The following is a 19,488-nucleotide window of genomic DNA, read 5'->3' on the forward strand; positions in this document are numbered from 1 at the left end:
GTTTTATTTGACAAAACATTTTACAAACACTTTTTTTTGTACTCTGATGCATATTTCAACATACTGGCTCTTGCATTTCATTAGAAAAGGGCTGTACTGTACTTCAATAGGAAGCTCTTGAGTTGGAGACAGTCTTAATTCCCAGGTTTCTCCTTCCACTGAAATGTAATCTCTCAGATGGTGAAGATAACACAAGATGAGCCCTGGCTTCATAGCTCTGGAAAAAGCAATGAGTCACACTGAAATATTACACAATCCATCCTGGCGGGTCACCACCAATGTAATAGGTGAAATTTGAATTTGTATCCTCAGTAAAAATTATACTGTGTATTTTCTGGTGAGGTTTTTCACTGATTAAAAAATACAGAATCAACTGATAAAGCAATGAATCCTTCATCTATAGGGGTTCCCAACCTTGTTTATGCCATGGACCCCTATCATTAACCGAGGGGCCGTGGACCACAGTTTTGGAACCTCTGGAAGTTCATTGCAGACTTCATAAGGCTATATTACACATTGTTTAAAATGGGTTTTTTTTTGGTTCTCACATAAGCAAGCTAATGTATAAAGTACCTTTGATAGCTTTGGGCCTGTAAATGGAGTTTTAGAAGAATGAAGTGAGGAGCTCATTGAAACGTTTTGAATATTGAAAGAGGTGGAGAGGATGTTCCTATAATAGGGGAGTCTCAGACTAGAGGGCGCAACCTTAGATTAAAGAAAAGAGTTGAGGAGGAACTTCCACCAGAGTGTGATAGTCTACCATGCTTCTACACACACCCAAACCCTGCAGCCACAGCCTATTGCCCGTTGTCCAGTCTCTCTCTCAGGCACACACAGAAGTTCTTCCCCCCTCCTCTACAGTTCCCATATACCCAACCCATCTTCATTATTTGGTTCCATTCTCCACCTTCCTTTCCTATCAGATTCCATCAACAGCAGTCCTTTGTTACCTCCAACCATCCAACCTCTATTACTATTTCCGCTCTTCTTTCCTCGGTCTGTCATTATCCTCCCGCAACCTATCACATGCCCCTCCCCCACCTCCTTATACTGGCTATGCCCCCCCACCCCCACTCATTTGGACCTCTTGGAGGCCTTGATCTGAAATGTCAGCCATCTATTCCCCACCACAGATGTTGCCTGCTTCATTGTGTTCCTACAGCAGTTTGGTTTTCTGCATTAAATTGCAATCGCTGGAAATCAGAAAGTGCTACAAATACTCAACAGGTTCACTAGCAGCACTGGAGACAGAGAAACATTTAACATTACGAGTGAAGACCCTCTCATCAGAACTGGAAAGTGTCAAAAACCCAGTAACACACACAAAATTCTGGAGGTTGGGCAGCATCGAATGAGAGCCGACATTTCAGGTTGAGACCCTTTATCAGGACTGGAAAGGAAATGGGAAGAAGCCAGAACAAGAAGGTGGAGTGGAGGGAAAGGAGTACAAACTAGAAGGTGATAGGTGAAACCAGGTGTGGGGGAGAGGGAGATGGTGAGAAACCGAGACGTGATAGGAGGAAGATGTGATAGAAAAGGGCAGAAGAAGAAATCCAGTAGGAGAGGAGAGTGGACCATGAGAGAAGGGGAAAGAGGAGAGGCAGCAAAGCATGCTTATAGTTGTAGAGAAAGGGGAGGTGTAGAGGGAACAGGTGGAGACTAAGAGAAACTGAATGACACATGTTGTTGGTGCCAGGTGGAATCTGTTGATTTTTTTTATTGTTGTCCATCATAATAAACTGTTTTTATTCACCTTTCAACTGCAGTATATGTATTCTACAATCACCTTCATTGCTCCTGAACTGTGCCAAACAGAAAAAAAATACTCCTGATGTCATTCATATGAGTAATGGTTAATCACATTCATTAACCAGTATCTTTTTGTCTGTTTCACACGCTTCCCATAACTCATTTCAACTTTATCTGAAAGCTGTCTGGGAATGTCGACATAAACTACTCAGTAAAGGTAATGGTGAAAGAATGTGTTACCACCCTGTATGTAGCCAGCCGATGGAGTTGTGGCACCAGCACTAGACTTCGAGACAAATAGTTCTGGGTTCGAATCAGGCCGGCTCCTCACACGCTTTCCATCTGTGCTGGGTTAAAAATCGAGCTAGCAACTCAGCCTATTAAAATATAGTCAAATGCTACAGAAATGGCAAAAATTCTGCCCGATGCGCCAACAATCACCCTGTCTGTGCCTTTCAAATAATCTATTACAGTGTAATTTCTGTTTAATTGTTGATCTATGTATGTGAACCTCCTCTGGACCTTCTCCAGTGCCAGCACATTCTTTCTTAGATAAAAGGGCTATAACTACTCACTTATTTAACTTGTTAAATGTCCCTAGGAAAATGTAAAAGTGTACAGAGAACTGACTAGAAACATAGTCAGAAAACAACTTGTGTTTCTTTAGCAGTTCCTCAGTCTTTGTTTGTGTATGGTTTTCAAAAATTCTACTGTATTTCTTTATATTCCTGTAAATGCCTGCAAGAAAATAAATCTCAAGATAGCATATAGTGACATATGCATTCAGTGGCCGCTTCATTAGGTACAGGAGGTATGTACTGAGTGTATGTACTTAGATAATAAATTTACTTTGATTTTGACAGCCTCAAGAATGATTTGCTTGCACTCTGATGCTGGGGTAGCTTATTGTGGAAACTCTGAATTTGTCCACAGATGGGGCAGGTAGTGGTAGACAGGGCAGTTGTTTAGGCTATCTGTGAGGCATTGTACACTTTATATCACTTTTTATGGCTTCTAAGTGTTCCGAGTGTATGGTTTCCTTCTCAGCACCATATTGAACCTCCTTTTCTACCTTGTGTGATCCTGGGCCAGAAGTTTCAAACTTTCTGAACTTTGTGGGTAAGCTTCAGGCCCGGGAAACAGAGAGTCAGTCACAGTCGATAATGGAAAGACTTTGAGGTGACAGGATGTGAGTTGCCCACTCCCACTGGCCCTAATATGTATGTGACTTGCCCTTCTGCCTCCTTCCCCCTTTCTTTCCAATCCTGATGAAAGATCTCGGCCTGAACTGTCAATTGCTTATTCCTCTCCATAGATGCTGCCTGACTTGCTGAGTTTCTCCAGCATCTTGTGTGTGTTACTCTGGATTTCCAGCATCCACAGAATTTCTTGTGTTTGTAACTTATCCCCTGCTAGTCAGTGTGGACCTCCAGGGTGTTGATGGTGGGCAACTTGGAGATGGAAAACAAGGCTAGGTGGTTGCAATCATTTGATAGAGATCAACATTCATTTATTAAGGAGTTGCAAGTGGAGTTGAACATTGTGCAATTATAAATGATCATCCTGACTTTATAGGATAGAAAGAAAATCGTTCATGAAGCAGCTGACAATCTAGAGTACCTATTGTGATAGGTGAGCCCAGGACACAGGAAACTGATACAGTGATTCCTGGGATTAAAGATCACCTTTACCTGTCACATGTAAACATTGAAACATACAGTAAAAGGCATTGCTTGCATCAGCTCAGTCCAAGAATGTGCTTGGGGCAGCCCACAACTCACTGACCCATATGTTTTTGGAATCTGAGAGGAAACCAGAGCACCTGGCAGAATCCCATGCAGTCATGGGGAGAACGTGCAAGCTCCTTAGAGACAGTGGCGGGAAGTGAATCTTGATTGCTGATCCCTGGTGCTGTAAAGTGTTACATGAACGCTACACTACGTGCCAAGTGGGATAACTGACATCCAACAGCCCACACTAGTGGTCACCAACCTTTTTAAGGCCAAGATCCCCTACTTCGACCTTAGTGAAAGGCAAGATCTACCTACTAAATCATTTAGAGAAAAAACAGCTCAGATTGTACTTCCAATTTGAGGCCTTTTATTTGGGCGAATTGTATTTGAATTACACAAAATACTTTTGTCAAACTTTCAAATTAATTCAAACAAGAAAACACTGTAACTAGCATATCAAACAGGCCATAGCTGTCCTTCTTTAAGAATATTACAATACTTCACACCTTTAATTCTAAGTTTCATTATTTAGTTTTATTTCAACACGAAAAATAAATGAATAAAAATTAACTGTTGCACTTAGTGTGATGACTGGGGCTGAATACTTTCTGGTAGTTCCCTGAAATGTGGCTCATAACTACAGACAGCCAGTCTGAGACAGTCTGTGGGGTGTCTGTCAGTAAGACAGCTCCTGTACTTAGATTTAATAATTTTCATCTGTGAAAATGCAATTTCACATAGATAAGTTGACCTGAAGTAGGCACTGACTTTTAGTGCTATAAAACCAATGCGCACACCACGCATTGCTGGGGCCCCATCAGTAGTAATTGCTACCAGTTTATGAATGGGGACGTCATTTTCACAGACATATTTTTTTAAACTCATTGTAAATATCCTCACCGCTCATTCTCTCCTTTAATTGCAAAAGAGTGAGGAAGTCCTTCTTTGTTGTAAAATCCTGGAAAGCCATTTTGACAAATACAACAAGCTGAACTGTTTGCATTATATCCAGGGATTCATCGAACCGTAGTGAAAAATATTCACAAAATGACAAGTCCTTTAACACTTGTCAATCACGTCCTCTGACAGTGACTCCACCCTCCTTGTCACTGTTGCAGGGCCAAGCGGTATTTTATGTATTGCAGTTGTGATGCCATTTTTGTTTTTAAAGTCATTAAAAACAGCCTCTGCTGTAATGGCCATTGCTTCCTTGAATAAATCGCCATCCGTAAAAGGCTTCTTGTGTTTAGCCAAAAGGTGACTTACACGAAATGATGCTTCGATAGCAGCCTTATTTTGAGCAGCATGTTTTGTGAAAAACAATTACTGGGCCTTCAACACTGATTTCACCTCCTCATCTTTCCTGGCATGAATTGTGCTCTTTGGGGGGTAGGTGTCTTTAAATTTCTGGTAGTTGGTGTTGTGGTGCTGCTCCAGATTCCCTCTTTTAGTCAGTGCTTGTGTTTGGTGGCACAACATACATACACACTTGTCTTTCACCAAGGTCAATAGAAATTCCTCTTCCCATTCTGGATGGAATTTGTACATCTTCGCCTTCTTTCGTGGAGCCTCCGCCATGCTATCAGGATATCACGAGCGAGTGCTGTATATCAGTGGTCCCCAACCTCCGGACTGCAGACTGATACCGATCCGCGAAGAATGCTGCGGTACAGCGGTAGTCGGAATGCACCCAGCACATCTTTAAGAAAAAAGCCAAAATAAACAAGCTAATTAATTACGTGCTGGGCAGTACCTAATTAATTAGCTTATTTATTTCGGCTTTTTTCTTAAAGATTTGCTGGATGCGTTCCGACTACCGCTGCACTGCTGCATTCTTCGTGGCAATGTATCAGACCGCGGCCCAGAGGTTGGGGACTACTGCCGTACATTGATGTTTGCGACAGTCTGTACTCTTATCTAATCTGATTGGTCACTTTGATGCAGCACAAGCTACGCTGAAAACGCGGTGCATGGCGGGGGGCCCACACACATGCTCACTGCGCAGAAAGAATGAAACTAAAACCCTGCAACCCGGAAACAATCTCTCTTTACAAACAGCTTTCAGTAGCAAAAGTATTACTATATAACCATTATCCCAATTAGTATTACTTATTTTTATAATGCTCACATTACAACAGTATTTGTATATTTATTTTTGATTTTTTTCGGGATCTACTGGGAAAGTCTGAAAGATCGACAGGTTGGCGGCCACTAGCCTACACCATCTTCCATTGCACAACCATTGGAACACGTTCCTCATAATGCCCATTCAAGTCTGTCTTACTGAAGCACCTTGGCATCCCACAAAATGCAATGCTACATTGATGTCAATGGCAGTCACTCTCACCTCACTACTGAAATTCAGCTGCATGTTAGGACCAAGGCTATAATGAGGTCTGTTGCCAAGTAATCCTTGTGAAACTCAAACTGGAAAAGTCCATCACAGGCAAAGCCTCCCCACCATTTATACAGAGGTCCTACGTCACTGGATTCAGGAATGGTTATTATCCTGCAACCATCAGGCTGTCTGATAACTTCAGTCACCTCAACTCTGTATTGAATATCTACTACCTACAAACTCACTTTTAAGTGAGTCTACAACTCATGTTCTCAATATTTATTCACTGATCTATCTATCTACCTACCTAACTACCTATCTATTAATTAATTATTACTTGTTCTTTGTACTTGCACAGTTTGTTTCTTTTGCACATTGGTTGCTTGTCAGTCTTTGACTTATGGAGTTTTTCATTGATTCTATTGTATTTTTTGTTCTACTGTGAATGAATCTTGGGGTAGTATATGGTGACATATACATAATAACTTTACTTTGAACTTTAAAAAGGGCATCAGTGAATATACATTGTTTTTGCTATCCATTAAGTTACAATCTGTTGATCTATGTATGGGCAAGGTCTGCCCAAGACTCCACTTGAGGCTTGTTCTGGAGACACTAAAGGAGTATGAGTGTATCCAGAATCAGAATCAGGTTTAATATCACTAGCATATGTTGTGAAATTTGTTGTTTTGCAGTAGCAGTACTTTAGAAATCATTTTTAAAAAGCTATAAATTGCAATATATTTAGCTAGGGTGCATTAGACTTTTGCACACAGTACTGTATTTGTCAATGTGGAGTGGGGAGCAAGTTTGTAAATTTGGCAGGAGCAAGGGATGTTGGGAATGGCGAGGGTGGAGTGGCGCGGGAGGGGTGTGGGACAGGTGGCAGAGAAGGAGTGCCAGGGGCAGGGGTGGCACAGGTGCAGACACACCCAGCCCTGAGACACCAGGCAAGGTCATTTGATTCCAAACATTTGTTTATTGCTCATTACAGAATGTGCTTCCCACACCCTCCTCTCTCCCTTCCCCTTTTCCCAACTATGATTCCCTTCTCCCCAACCACGATTCCCCTCTCCCTGCTCCCTTCCCACTCTCAGTCCTCAATAGAGACCCATATCAGAATCAGGTTTATCATCACTCACATATATTGTGAAATTAGATTACATAACTAGTGCAAAAAGAGAGGGAAAAAAAGAAAAAAATACTGATGTATGTTGTACTTCCTCAATGATAGTAGCAATGGGAAGAAGGCATGTGCTGGATGATGGCGGGTCAGTAATGATGGATGCCACCTTTTTGAGACATTGCCTTTGAAGGTATCCTGTATGCTGGTGCCCATGATGGAGCTGGCTGAGCTTACAACTTTCTGCAGCTTTTTCCATGAGATTACTCCAGACCATGAGCCAAGTGTGAGGCTCAAGCCAGGGTTCAGAGTAGGCAGTCCAAGCTGGGGTCTGGAGTGTATGGCCAGGTATGGAGCAGCAGCCAGAGTCCAGAGTACTGGGTATGTTTCGAGTGTGTCACCAAAGACTCCATAGCAAATTTCTACTGATGTATGGTTGCATCATCACCTGGTATGGAGGGTCAAAAGAGGCTGCAGAGGACTGTTGGCTCGGGCAGCTCCGTTGTGGGCACAACCATTCCCCCTCACCACTCCATCAAGTACATCTTCAATAGTTGGTGCCTCAAGAAGGCAGCATCTGTAGTTAAGGACCCTCACCATTCAGGATATAATAACCTCTTCTCATTAGAATCAGAATCAGGTTTGTTATCACTGGCGTGTGACGTGAAATTTGTTAACATAGCAGCAGCAGTTCAATGCAAAACATAATATAGAAGAAAAAAATGATAATAAATAAGTAAATCTTATTCAGTATACTTTATATAGTATACGTATATTGAATAGATTAAAAATTGTGCAAAAAACAGAAATACTGTGCATTTAAAGTGTTCATGGGTTCAATGTCCATTTGGGAATCAGATGGCAGAGGGGAAGCAGCTGTTCCTGAATCACTGAGTGTGTGCCTTCAGTCTTCTGTACCTCCTACCTGATGGTAACAGTGAGAAAAGTGCATGCCCTAGGTGCTGGAGGTCTTTAATAATGGACACTGTCTTTCTGAGACACCACTCCCTGAAGATGTTCTGGGTACTTTGTAGGCTAGTACCCAAGATGGAGCTGTCTAGATTTACAACCTCTGCAGCTTCTTTTGGTCCTGTGCAGTAGCCCTTCCCCCCCCCCATACCTCACAGTGATGCAGCCTGTCAGAATGCTCTCCACAGTACATCTATAGAAGTTTTTGAGTGTATTTGTTGACATGCCAAATCTCTTCAAACTCCTAATAAAGTATAGTCACTGTCTTGCCTTCTTTATAACTGCATTCAATGTCGGGACCAGATTAGGTCCTCAGAGATCTTGACACCCAGGAACTTGAAACTGCTCACTCTCTCCACTTCTGATCCCTCTATGAGGATTGGTATGTGTTCCTTCATCTTACCCTTCCAGAAGTCCACAGTCAGCTTTTTTGTCTTCCTGATGTTGAGTGCCAGGTTGTTGCTGTGGCACCACTCAACTAGTTCGCATATCTCATCACCCTCTCATCATCACCTGAGAATCTATCAGCAATAGTTGTCTCATCAGCAAATTTATAGATGGTATTTGAACTATGCCTAGCCACACAGGCATGGGTATATAGAGGATAGAGCAGTGGGCTAAGCACACACCCCTGAGATACACCAGTGTTGATTGTCAGCAAGGAAGAGATGTTATCACCAATCCGCACAGATTGTGGTCTTTCGGTTAGGAATTCGAGGATCCAATTGCAGAGGGAGGTACAGAGGCCCAGGTTCTGCAACTTTTCAATCAGGATTGTGGGAATGATTGTGTTAAATGCTGAGCTATAGTCGATGAACAGCATCCCGACGTAGGTGTTTGTGTTGTCCAGGTGGTCTAAAACTGTGTGGAGTGCCACCTGCCGTTGACCTATTGTGGTGACAGGTAAATTGCAATGGGTCCAGGTCCTTGCTGAGGCAGGAGTTCAGTGTAGTCATGACCAACCTCTCAAAGCATTTCATCACTGTAGATGTGAGTACAACCGGGCATAGTCATTAAGGCAACTCATGTTATTTTTCTTAGGCACTGGTATAATTGTTGCTTTTTTGAAGCAAGTGGGAACTTCCGCCCGTAGCAGTGAGAGGTTGAAGATGTCCTTGAATACTGCCGCCAGTTGGTTGGCACAGATTTTCAGAGCCTTACCAGGTACTCCATCAGGACCTTCCACCTTGTGAGGGTTCACTCTCTTTTATAGGCATCCATTAGTCTCGTGAGACCATGGATTTGCGTCTTGGAAGGTTTCCAGGGTGCAGGCCTGGGAAAAGTTGTATGCAAGACCAGCAGTTGCCCATGCTGCAAGTCTCCCCTCTCCACGCCACCGATGTTGTCCAAGGGAAGGGCATTAGGACCCATACAGCTTGGCACCAGTGTCGTCGCAGAGCAATGTGTGGTTAAGTGCCTTGCTCAAGGACACAACACGCTGCCTCAGCCAAGGCTCGAGCTCACAACCTTCAGATCACTAGATGAATGCTTTAACCACTTGGCCACGCGCCAACACTCACTCTCTTTAAAGACAGCCTAACATTGGCCTCTGAGACAGAGATCACAGGGTCATCAGGTACAGCAGGGATCTTCACAGCTGTAGTTGTATTCCCCCTTTCAAAGTAGGCATAGAAGGCGTTCAGTTCATCTGGTAGTGAAGGATCACTGCCATTCATGCTATTGGGTTTCGCTTTGTAAGAAGTGATATCTTGCAAGCCCTGCCAGAGCTGTGCATCCAATGTCACCTCCAACCTCGTTCGAAATTGTCTCTTCGCCCTTGAAATAGCCGTCCGCAGAATATACCTGGTTTTCTGGTATGGGCTTGGATCGCCAGACTTAGCCCCATTGGAAATGCTGAAGACCCACGCTGAACATTTTAGGAGCAGCTTCTTCCCCTCTGCCATCAGATTTCTGAACGGTCCGTGATCTATTTCCCGTGACTATTCCCCTTTTGTGCTGCTTATTTATTTATTTATTTTTGTAACTCAGAGTGATTTTTATGTCTTGTACAGTCTAGCAGCCATACAAGAACAAATTTCACCACATACTGTATGTCAGTGATAGTAAACCTGATTCTGATTCTGCGTGGTCATTGTAATATTGGGGGGTGGGGGGGGGAGAGAGAGAGGAAGAAAGAAAGAAAGAATATGTAAAGCAAGCTGTTTCCCATGTAGGTGGCTCCCCTCTCCGTGCATTTGATGACCCCAAGGGAAGTGCAGACATCAATACAGTTTGGCACCAGCAGCAACGCAGGAGTTGCCAGTCAGCGTTGGCCTCAACGTAGGACTGCCTTTTGCACTGCAGCTCCGGAATTTTCCCTCGGGGTTTACTCATAATGCCTTCCCCATGAGTGGGTATAGTCACAAGGCAGTGGAGGTTTGAGATCAGAGTTTTCCTTCTCCTGGATGAGCTGCCAATCACGGCTGACGAGCCTCATCTGCCCAAAGTGACTGGTTTTATGATACTGATAACCTGACTTTGCCCCTTCTCCGCCAGGCTTTGTAGCTAAGCCACATGTGAAGACCACAGGATGTACTTGGTTGACAAAGGTTATTTGAGTTTCATGCTCTTGGGAGCATTTAATAGGCAGTGGGAACTTCTCCCCATTACCACCCCCCAGGTATAACAGCATTAAGGAACCAACTAACCCCAATTTAACCCTAGCCTAATCACAGGACAATTCACAATGAACAATTAACCTATCAACCGGTAGAGCTTTGGACTGTGGGAGGAAACCAGAGTACCCGAAGGAAACCCACGCAGTCATAGGGAGAACGTACAAACACCTTACAGACAATGCCAGAGTTGGACTCCGAACTCTGAAGCCTCGAGCTATTAGGAGACGAATGTCAAGGTTGTATAATATATGCATACTTTGATAATAAATGTACTTTGAACTTTGAACTTTTAAAAGCATTGTGCTGCCATGGTGCCCCATTTTCTGCCTTTTCTATCTTGTCCAACATTTTCTGTACAGGACATAACTGAGCAATTTTTCACATTGTTGGATAGCTTCCAGTGTTGGCAACTGTACTAGATCAGCTTGTCCAGAAGTGCATATACAGTACTGTGCAAAAGTCTTATATAGCTAGGATGCCTAAGACTTTTGCACAGTACTGTATTTCTCAACATGGAATGAGTTTGTAACTCTGGTGTGAGGAAAGGATGTTGAGAATGGTAAGGGTGGAGTGCGATGAGGGGGGTGTGGGATAGGTGGCAGAGAAAGGAGTTCCAGAGGTAGGGGGTGGTGCGAATGCAAACACACCCAGCCCTGAGCTACCAGACAAACAATCGGTTTACTGATCATTACAGAACGTCTCTCTGGTACTTCCCACTCACTTCCCTCACCCATCCCTTTTCCCAACCATGATTCCCCTCTCCCTGCCCCCCCCGACTCTCAGTCCACAACAGGGACCCATATCAGAATCAGGTTTATCATCACTCACATACGTGGGGTGATCGATAAGTTCGTGGCCTACGGTAGAAGGAGTCAATTTTAGAAAACCTAGCACATTTATTTTTCAACATAGTCCCCTCCTACATGTACACACTTAGTCCAGCGGTCATGGAGCATACGGATCCCTTCCTTGTAGAAGTGGTCCACAGCAGGGGTGACTAATAAGTTCGTGGCCTAAGGTAGAAGGAGATGAGTTATACAGCTCTCGTTACGTGCATGTGCAGTTCAACTCTTTGAGTGAAAATGCAGAAAGTTTGAAATTTCTCCTCATCTCCATCTACCGTAGGCCACAAACTTATCAATCACCCCTGCTGTGGACCACTTCTGGAGGTCCAAGACGTCGACTTCTACAAAGAAGGGATCCGTATGCTCCACAACCACTGGACTAAGTGTGTACATGTAGGAGGGGACTATGTTGAAAAATAAATGTGCTAGGTTTTCTAAAATTGACTCCTTTACCTTAGGCCACGAACTTATCAATCACCCCTGGTATGTCATGAAATGTGTTTTTCTTATGGCAGCAGTACAGTGCAATACATAAAATGACTACAGTACTGCGCAAAAGTCGTAGGCACCCTCGCTGTATATACTATATGTGTCTAAAACCTATAGTAGTTCTGGAGCACAAACCTCCAAGGCTACAGCTGGGGTTTTATCTAGTCCCATGGCCTTTGGTCAATTCAGTACTCTCAGCTATTTCATGAATTCACGTGAGGTTAATCAAACAAGGCCTGGTATTGTTATACACGGCCTCTTAATTTGCAGCTGCTTCTTTTTCTGTCAAGGATGCTGTACACAAATACAGACATTGATACTTTGTGAATTATGTTTGTGGTACACACAGGATTCCATTGAAATGGAAAATTAATGTTTTATTATGTTTGGGTCTTGGTGATGAGGCACTTCATATCCATTCATTCATTCTTTAAGCCATTGTTGGAAATAAATATTTTAACAATGTAAATTTATCACTTCCAACCTTTTACCTCATTATGATCTTGCACTTTACTGATGATTCGATGAAGATTAGTTAGCTTCATTTGCTGCACGTACATCAAAACATACAGTGAAATGCATCATGTGCATTAAATCAAATCAGCGAGGTTTGTGCTGGGCAGCCAGGAAGTGTCACCGCACTTCCAGCACCAACAGCATTCCTCAATCAACTTTCCTTCTAATTTTTTAACAGATCAAGGTTCAAAATTCAAAGTAAATTTATTATGGAAGTACATATATAGTACCATATGCAACCCTGAGATTCATTTTCTTGTGGGCATACTCAATAAGCCTATAGAATAACAACTATAACGGAATCAATGAGAGACCACACCAAACTAGGGTGTTCAGTCAGATTGTAGAAGAGAACAAAAAGAAGAAATAAGTAAAGATGAGTGAAGTTATCTCCTTCTGGTTCAAGATCCTGATGGTTGAGGGGTAATAACTGTTCCTGAACCTGGTGGTGTGGGTCCTGAGGCTCCTGTATCTTCTTCCTGATGGTTGAGGGTATTAACTGTTCCTGAACCTGGTGATGTGAGTCCTGATGCTCCTGTACCTCCTCCCTGATGGTTGAGGGGTAATAACTGTTCCTGAACCTGGTGGTGTGGGTCTTGGGGCTCCTGTACCTCCTTCCTGATGGTTGAGGGGTAATAACTGTTCCTGAACCTAGTGGTGTGGGTCCTGAGGCTCCTGTACCTCCTTCCTGATGGTTGAGGGGTAATAACTGTTCCTGAACCTGGTGGTATGGGACCTGAGGCTCCTGTACCTCCTCCCTGATGGTTGAGGGGTAATAACTGTTCCTGAACCTGGTGGTGTGGGTCTTGGGGCTCCTGTACCTCCTCCCTGATGGTTGAGGGGTAATAACTGTTCCTGAACCTGGTGGTGTGGGTCCTGAGGCTCCTGTACCTCCTTCATGATGGTTGAGGGGTAATAACTGTTCCTGAACCTGGTGGTCTGGGTCCTGAGGCTCCTATACCTCCTCCCTGATGGTTGAGGGGTAATAACTGTTCCTGAACCTGGTGGTGTGAGTCCTGAGGCTCCTGTACCTCCTTCCTGATGGTTGAGGGGTAATAACTGTTCCTAAACCTGGTGGTCTGGGTCCTGAGGCTCCTATACCTACTTCCTGATGGTTGAGGGGTAATAACTGTTCCTGAACCTGGTGGTGTGGGTCCTGAGGCTCCTGTACCTCCTTCCTGATGGTTGAGGGGTAATAACTGTTCCTAAACCTGGTGATGTGAGTCCTGAAGCTCCTGTACCTCCTTCCTGATGGCAGCAGTGAGAAGCGTGCATGACCTGGATGGTAGGGGTCCCTGATGATGGATGCTGTTTTCCTGCAACAGTGTTTCGTGTAGATGTGCTCAATATACTGCACGGACCAATCATTGTTCTGAGCAGGTAACTTTTACATGGCCTGAAAACTACACAGCACTTGAAATGTTTTTTTTTTGCAATATGCTATTATGAATATTTAGAGTGAAAATTATAAAATCACACACTTCTGATTTTATTTATTAATTGTGTCCAATTTCAGCTGCGCGGCAATAGAGGCTATGTGCATGTGAGCATTTCAGTTAGTGCACCGCCACGCACCCACGCAGCTTAGAGGAAACAGTGTCCACAACTCACTACCTTTGGAATGTGGGAGGAAACCCATGCAGTTACAGGGAAAATGTACAAACTCCTTACAGGCAGCAGTGGGATTTGAACCCTTGTCATCTGTATTGTAAAGCGTGGTGCTAACCACTATGCTACCGGGTCACCCTTCATTCTTGTTATAGCACATCTTGTCATAGGTGCCCAGTCTGTGCTTACCAATGGATAGCTTGCTTACCAATGTTCAATTGTTGGGATTCCATCCTTGGACAGTATGATCTTGAAATTTGCTGGCCTGATGGCGTGGAAACCTGGGGATAAGCAGATCAACTGACTGGAAATGTGTTTGTCCGATCATTAATCTGGACATTAATTCTTCCAGAAGGTAGATTGAAAGGAATATGTGTCTTTTCTAACCATGTAAGTTAGTAAACTATGTAAATTAGAACTAGTTGACATCATACCTGCTATTAATTCCATACTTTCTGCTTGTTATATAATCTAATTGTGAACCTTGAATATGTAGGCTTGTCTCAGAATCCGATTAAGTATCAGGTTTAATATCACTGGCATATTTTGTGAAATTTGTTTTTTTGTGACAGCTGTACAGTGCAATACATAAAAAGACTATAAATTACAATTAGAAAAATATGTACATATGAAAAAAATTTAAAAAACAGTGATAAAAAGAGCAAAAAAAACCGGTGAAGTGGTGTTTAGGGTTGCTTCATTGTCCGTTCAAGAATCTGATGGTGATGAGGAAAAAGCTGTTCCTAAAACACTGAGTGTGTGTCTTCAGGCTCCTCTACCACGTCCTTGACGGTAGCAACGAGAAGAGGGCATGTGCTGGGTGATGGGGGTCCTTAATGATGGATGCTGCCTTTTTGAAGCATCGCATTTTGAAGATGTCCTTGATGGTGGGGAGGCTAGTGCTCATGATGGAGCTGAGTTTACAACACTGTAGCTTTTTCCAATCCTGTGCATTGGTCCCTCCACACCAGACGCTGATACAACCAGTTAGAATGCTCTCCACAGTATACCTGTAGAAATTTGTTTGAGTCTTTGGTCTTAGACCAAATCTCCTCAAACTCCTAATGAAATATAGCTACTGGCATACCTTCTTTGTAATTGCATCAGCATGTTGGGCCTAGGATAGATCTTCAGAGATGTTGATGTCTAGGAATATTGACGATGTTGTTTCTGAAATATGGAAAGCCAGTAGGAGCTGCTTAAAATTGATGGTGGTGTCCTACCGTGGATTAATCACAAATTTACTTATGTGTTTCTTTGTTTATCCTTTATATCTGAGGTTGTAACTTAAGTCTCCTAGGTGTCAATTTTTGGGGAATTTTGGAAAAATGAATAAGAACATTCCAAAATGAGTTTCCATGAGGGGACTGTAATTAAGTGAGAAAGAAAAAGGAGAAAACCACCTGGAAGGCAAAGTTTATGAGCACTGTGAAAGATCTAACGCCTCCTGAAGATACACAGTCATATGAGCATAGTTTCAAAAAGTATTTAATAATTTGTCCATGGAATTACCTACTGGGAAGTCTGTATTCCAACAGGCATGTACAAAGGCTCCCAGAGCCACTCAGATGCACTCTACATTGTCAATCTATCCAGCTCATCTTGTTTCCAACTAACTCTTCCTGTGTGGATTTATATGCATTTGCAAGTTGAGACCTCACTTCAAGAATTATAATGTTGGGTTTGGTGGCAGTTGACCGTTGTACCTGACAATAATAGGAAACCTGCATAAGAGAGTTCCCAAGCCATTGCACTGGAGTAGTTCCACTCTCTCAACCTTAGAAATGCTGGTCCAGTCATATGAACAAGCATTACAAATGGGAACACGAGGAAATCTGCAGATGCTGGAGATTCAAGCAACACACACAAAAAATGCTGGTGAACACAGCAGGCCAGGCAGCATCTCTAGGAAGAGGTACAGTCGATGTTTTGGGCCGAGACCCTTCGTCAGGACTAACTTAAAGAAGAGATAGTAAGAGATTTGAAAGTGGGAGGGGGAGGGGGAGATCTGAAATGATAGGAGAAGACAGGAGGGGGAGGGATGGAGCTAAGAGCTGGAAAGTTGATTGGCAAAAGGGATACGAGGCTGGAGAAGGGAGAGGATCATGGGATGGGAGGCCTAGGGAGAAAGAAAGGGGGAGTGGGGGAAAAACCCAGAGGATGGGCAATGAGTTATAGTGAGAGGGACAGAGGGAGAAAAAAAGAGAGAAAAGAAGGGGGGAAAGAAAAAAATAATAGCTAAGGGATGGGGTACGAAGGGGAGGTGGGGCATTAACGGAAGTCAGAGAAGTCAATGTTCATGCCATCAGGTTGGAGGCTACCCAGACGGAATATAAGGTGTTGTTCCTCCAACCTGAGTGTGGCTTCATCTTTACAGTAGAGGAGGCCGTGGATAGACAGATCAGAATGGGAATGGGACGAGGAATTAAAATGTGTGGCCACTGGGAGATCCTGCTTTCTCTGGCAGACAGAGCATAGGTGTTCAGCGAAACGATCTCCCAATCTGCGTCGGGTCTCACCAATATATAGAAGGCCACATTGGGAGCACCGGACGCAGTATATCACCCCAGCCGACTCACAGGTGAACTGTCGCCTCACCTGGAAGGACTGTTTGGGGCCCTGAATGGTGGTGAGGGAGGAAGTGTAAGGGCATGTGTAGTACTTGTTCCGACCTTGACAGTAGAGGAGGCCGTGGATAGACATATCAGAATGGGAATCTTGACAGTAGAGGAGTACAAATGGGAGTCTTCTTTGGTTTTGTTGGATGACCATGATGTCTCTGTGCCTTGTCATGCCCTTCACTCTCCACAGAGCGTTGCAGTACTGCCTTCCTGGCTGTTGGATCACAGTAAATTACATGATTACTAAAGGGTAATTTAATACTTATCTTCCCCTCCCTTTTATCTCTATAGATGAGCCGACAAGTCCAAGTATTGACCTGGTGGCAGGTCACATTCCTGCCTCGGCTGTTGTTTCCAGTGGCCAGACCTCAGCGCCAACTATCGTTACAAGTCCTGCTTCTCCGACCTTCACCTATCCTGTCATTCACCCACGACACTACTCTCAGGACTGCAGTAAGTTCACATTTCTTCTAGTAGTGCCAATATTTTACTTATGAACGACAAAACGCACTGACAAATGGCTGTATGTAATGTAGGACAGTTTAAGTGTAAAATAGTTCATGGATTTAACAAAAAAAAGCTAGAGAGTGTGTTAAGCATAATGCTGAATTTCTCCCCAGAATAAGAATTGGGATTTAGGGTGGAGTGATTCATTTTTTAGCCAGGTGGTGGGGAACCTTTGGAATTCAGTGCCACAGACAGCTGTGGAGGCCAAGTCTTTGGGTATATTTAAAGCAGAGATTGATATGTTCTTGGTAAGTAAGGGTGTGAAAGGTTAAGAAGAGAAAAGAATGGGGTTGAGAGGGATAATAGATCAGCCATGACGGAATGATGGAGCAGGCTCCATGGGCCAAATAGCCAAATTCTGCTCCTATGTCTTATAATCTTATGATTTGTTGTTGTAGGATTGGTCATGTGGATTTCTAGAAGCATTCAAACCACTGCTACCTTTCCTATGTTTTGTGTATCCTCAAAACACTCAAGGGTTCCCAACCTGGGGTCCATGGATCCTTTGGTTAATGGTAAGGCTCATTGGTATAAAAAAGGTTGGGAACCCCTGCTTTAAATATTAAGAGATTTTCCATTTTACTTACATGATGTACTCTATGTGGTCCTACTTCAAAAAATCTTAACAATGACAAAGGGAAAATATTAATAATGTTGCTTGCTCTGAGCCGGGGATAGTTTCAGAATGAGGCAATTGAAGGATTTAGCATTCTGAAATCTTGTTTATGAGGAAAGTGAAAAATGGTGCCCAGTTGTCTATTAAACCTTAAAATGTTAGAGCACAATTCTATTTACATAGAGCCTTCCTGAGTTTCACAATATATTGTTTAAATATTTCACGCCAATGAATTCTTCAAAATTCTACCATTGTTTTTTTTGTCTCATACAAACAAATAAAACAAAAGCAAAATACAACAGAAGTCTGAAATGAAAAGAAAGGACTTATCGGGTCTACTCACATCTGTGGAGAGGGAAATGGTAACCTGAAATAGTAACACTAACTCCCTATCTGGGTCCAAAAGTGTGCTGATATGTTGAATACAGCAGACATCTTCCACCTCACTCTCGCCTTTTTAAAACATTCATCATCATCATCATCACTTTGTGCAGTATCGCATAATGAGGGTGATCATGGTCTTTCCATCACCATGAGTTCTTGGCAATTTTTTCTACAGGAGTGGTTTGCCATTGCCTTCTTCTGGGCAGTGTCTTTACCTCCTTTGGTAACTCCACCCTGCCACCCATTTTAAAACATTAATGTTATAAAATAATGTATTTTTAAAAATTAATTTCGATTGCATAAAAATTATTGCCATAGTGGGAGTGCAAAGTATCAATAAACAAATATGTTGATTATTCACCACATTACAAATTTAGCTTTGGTGTTTAGAACTGAACTCAGTTTCATAGTTGGTGCACTTCTGATGTACATAGTGGTTCTGGTTGGCAGTCATGAAACAGTAGGAAATGGATGCTTGCTATCTATTTTCATTATGTACATTTAATTGGGGAAAAGTTTGAGTTCTGGAAGCATGTTTTCAATAGGGATCCAACACAGAATCAGAAGTCTTTAATTAATACAGACAAAACTATAAAAGGCACTCAAATTGCTCACGAGGAACCGCCTGAGGAGAAGTAAACTCTTACAAACTGTTTGAAAATTACAGATTTTAGGTTTCTCACAATACTTGAAAAATAATATCTACTGTCACCATCAAAAACAAATTACAACAACATCTGATAATATTGAACTGGTATAGTACTGAAATGCTATAATACTGTATTATCAGCCTTAGGTGGCGGGGTAGAGATACCTCTCTACCAAAGGAGGTGTAAGGCACTCCTTCATCCACTAGCTTGCAGGTCACCTTTGGGCCAGGTGTAGCACCTGCTTACCCCCCCCCCCCAATGGTCACTTGAAGCCATGTGAGCAGGTAGTGGATAGTCATATATGTGGCTGGTGGACATCACAAGTCCTGGTTATGCGACCACTGACGCCAGGCAGACAATCTGTGAAGAGTATTGATAATGGCTGGGGTCACCCGTCTTGTAAAGACACTGCCCAGAAGAAGGTGATGGCAAACCACTTCTGTAGAAAAATTTGCCAAGAACCATCATGGTCATGGAAAGACCGTGATCACCCATGCCATAAAACTTGGCACATAACATCAGCTACAATAGCTAATATTTAAATTCCTTGCTTTGATTTTTATTGTTGTTTTTATCAGGCAGCATTAAAGCCAGTCGACGGTCGTCTTACCTTCTTGCCATAACAACAGAGAGGTCAAAGTCTTGTGATGAAGGATTGAATACATATCATGACGAGGCAAAAGTATATTCGTAAGTTTTTTTAATCTTTACTTTTTACTTTA

General features: G+C 42.9%; 1 protein-coding gene across 5 annotated transcripts in view; it reads left to right on the top strand.

Annotated features, from left to right (window-relative positions):
* The window catches only part of LOC134340331 (rho GTPase-activating protein 23-like), a 490,201-nt gene that overhangs the window by 384,707 nt on the left and 86,006 nt on the right, over positions 1 to 19,488 (top strand). For all 5 annotated transcript variants that reach the window (XM_063037438.1, XM_063037439.1, XM_063037437.1 and 2 more), the window contains 2 exons: positions 16,901 to 17,062; positions 19,345 to 19,456. In XM_063037438.1, the coding sequence (XP_062893508.1) occupies positions 16,901 to 17,062; positions 19,345 to 19,456 (274 nt within the window). The remainder of the gene's footprint in view (positions 1 to 16,900; positions 17,063 to 19,344; positions 19,457 to 19,488) is intronic.

The sequence above is a fragment of the Mobula hypostoma genome, chromosome X1 (assembly GCF_963921235.1).
Source record: "Mobula hypostoma chromosome X1, sMobHyp1.1, whole genome shotgun sequence".
NCBI lineage: Eukaryota > Metazoa > Chordata > Chondrichthyes > Myliobatiformes > Myliobatidae > Mobula > Mobula hypostoma.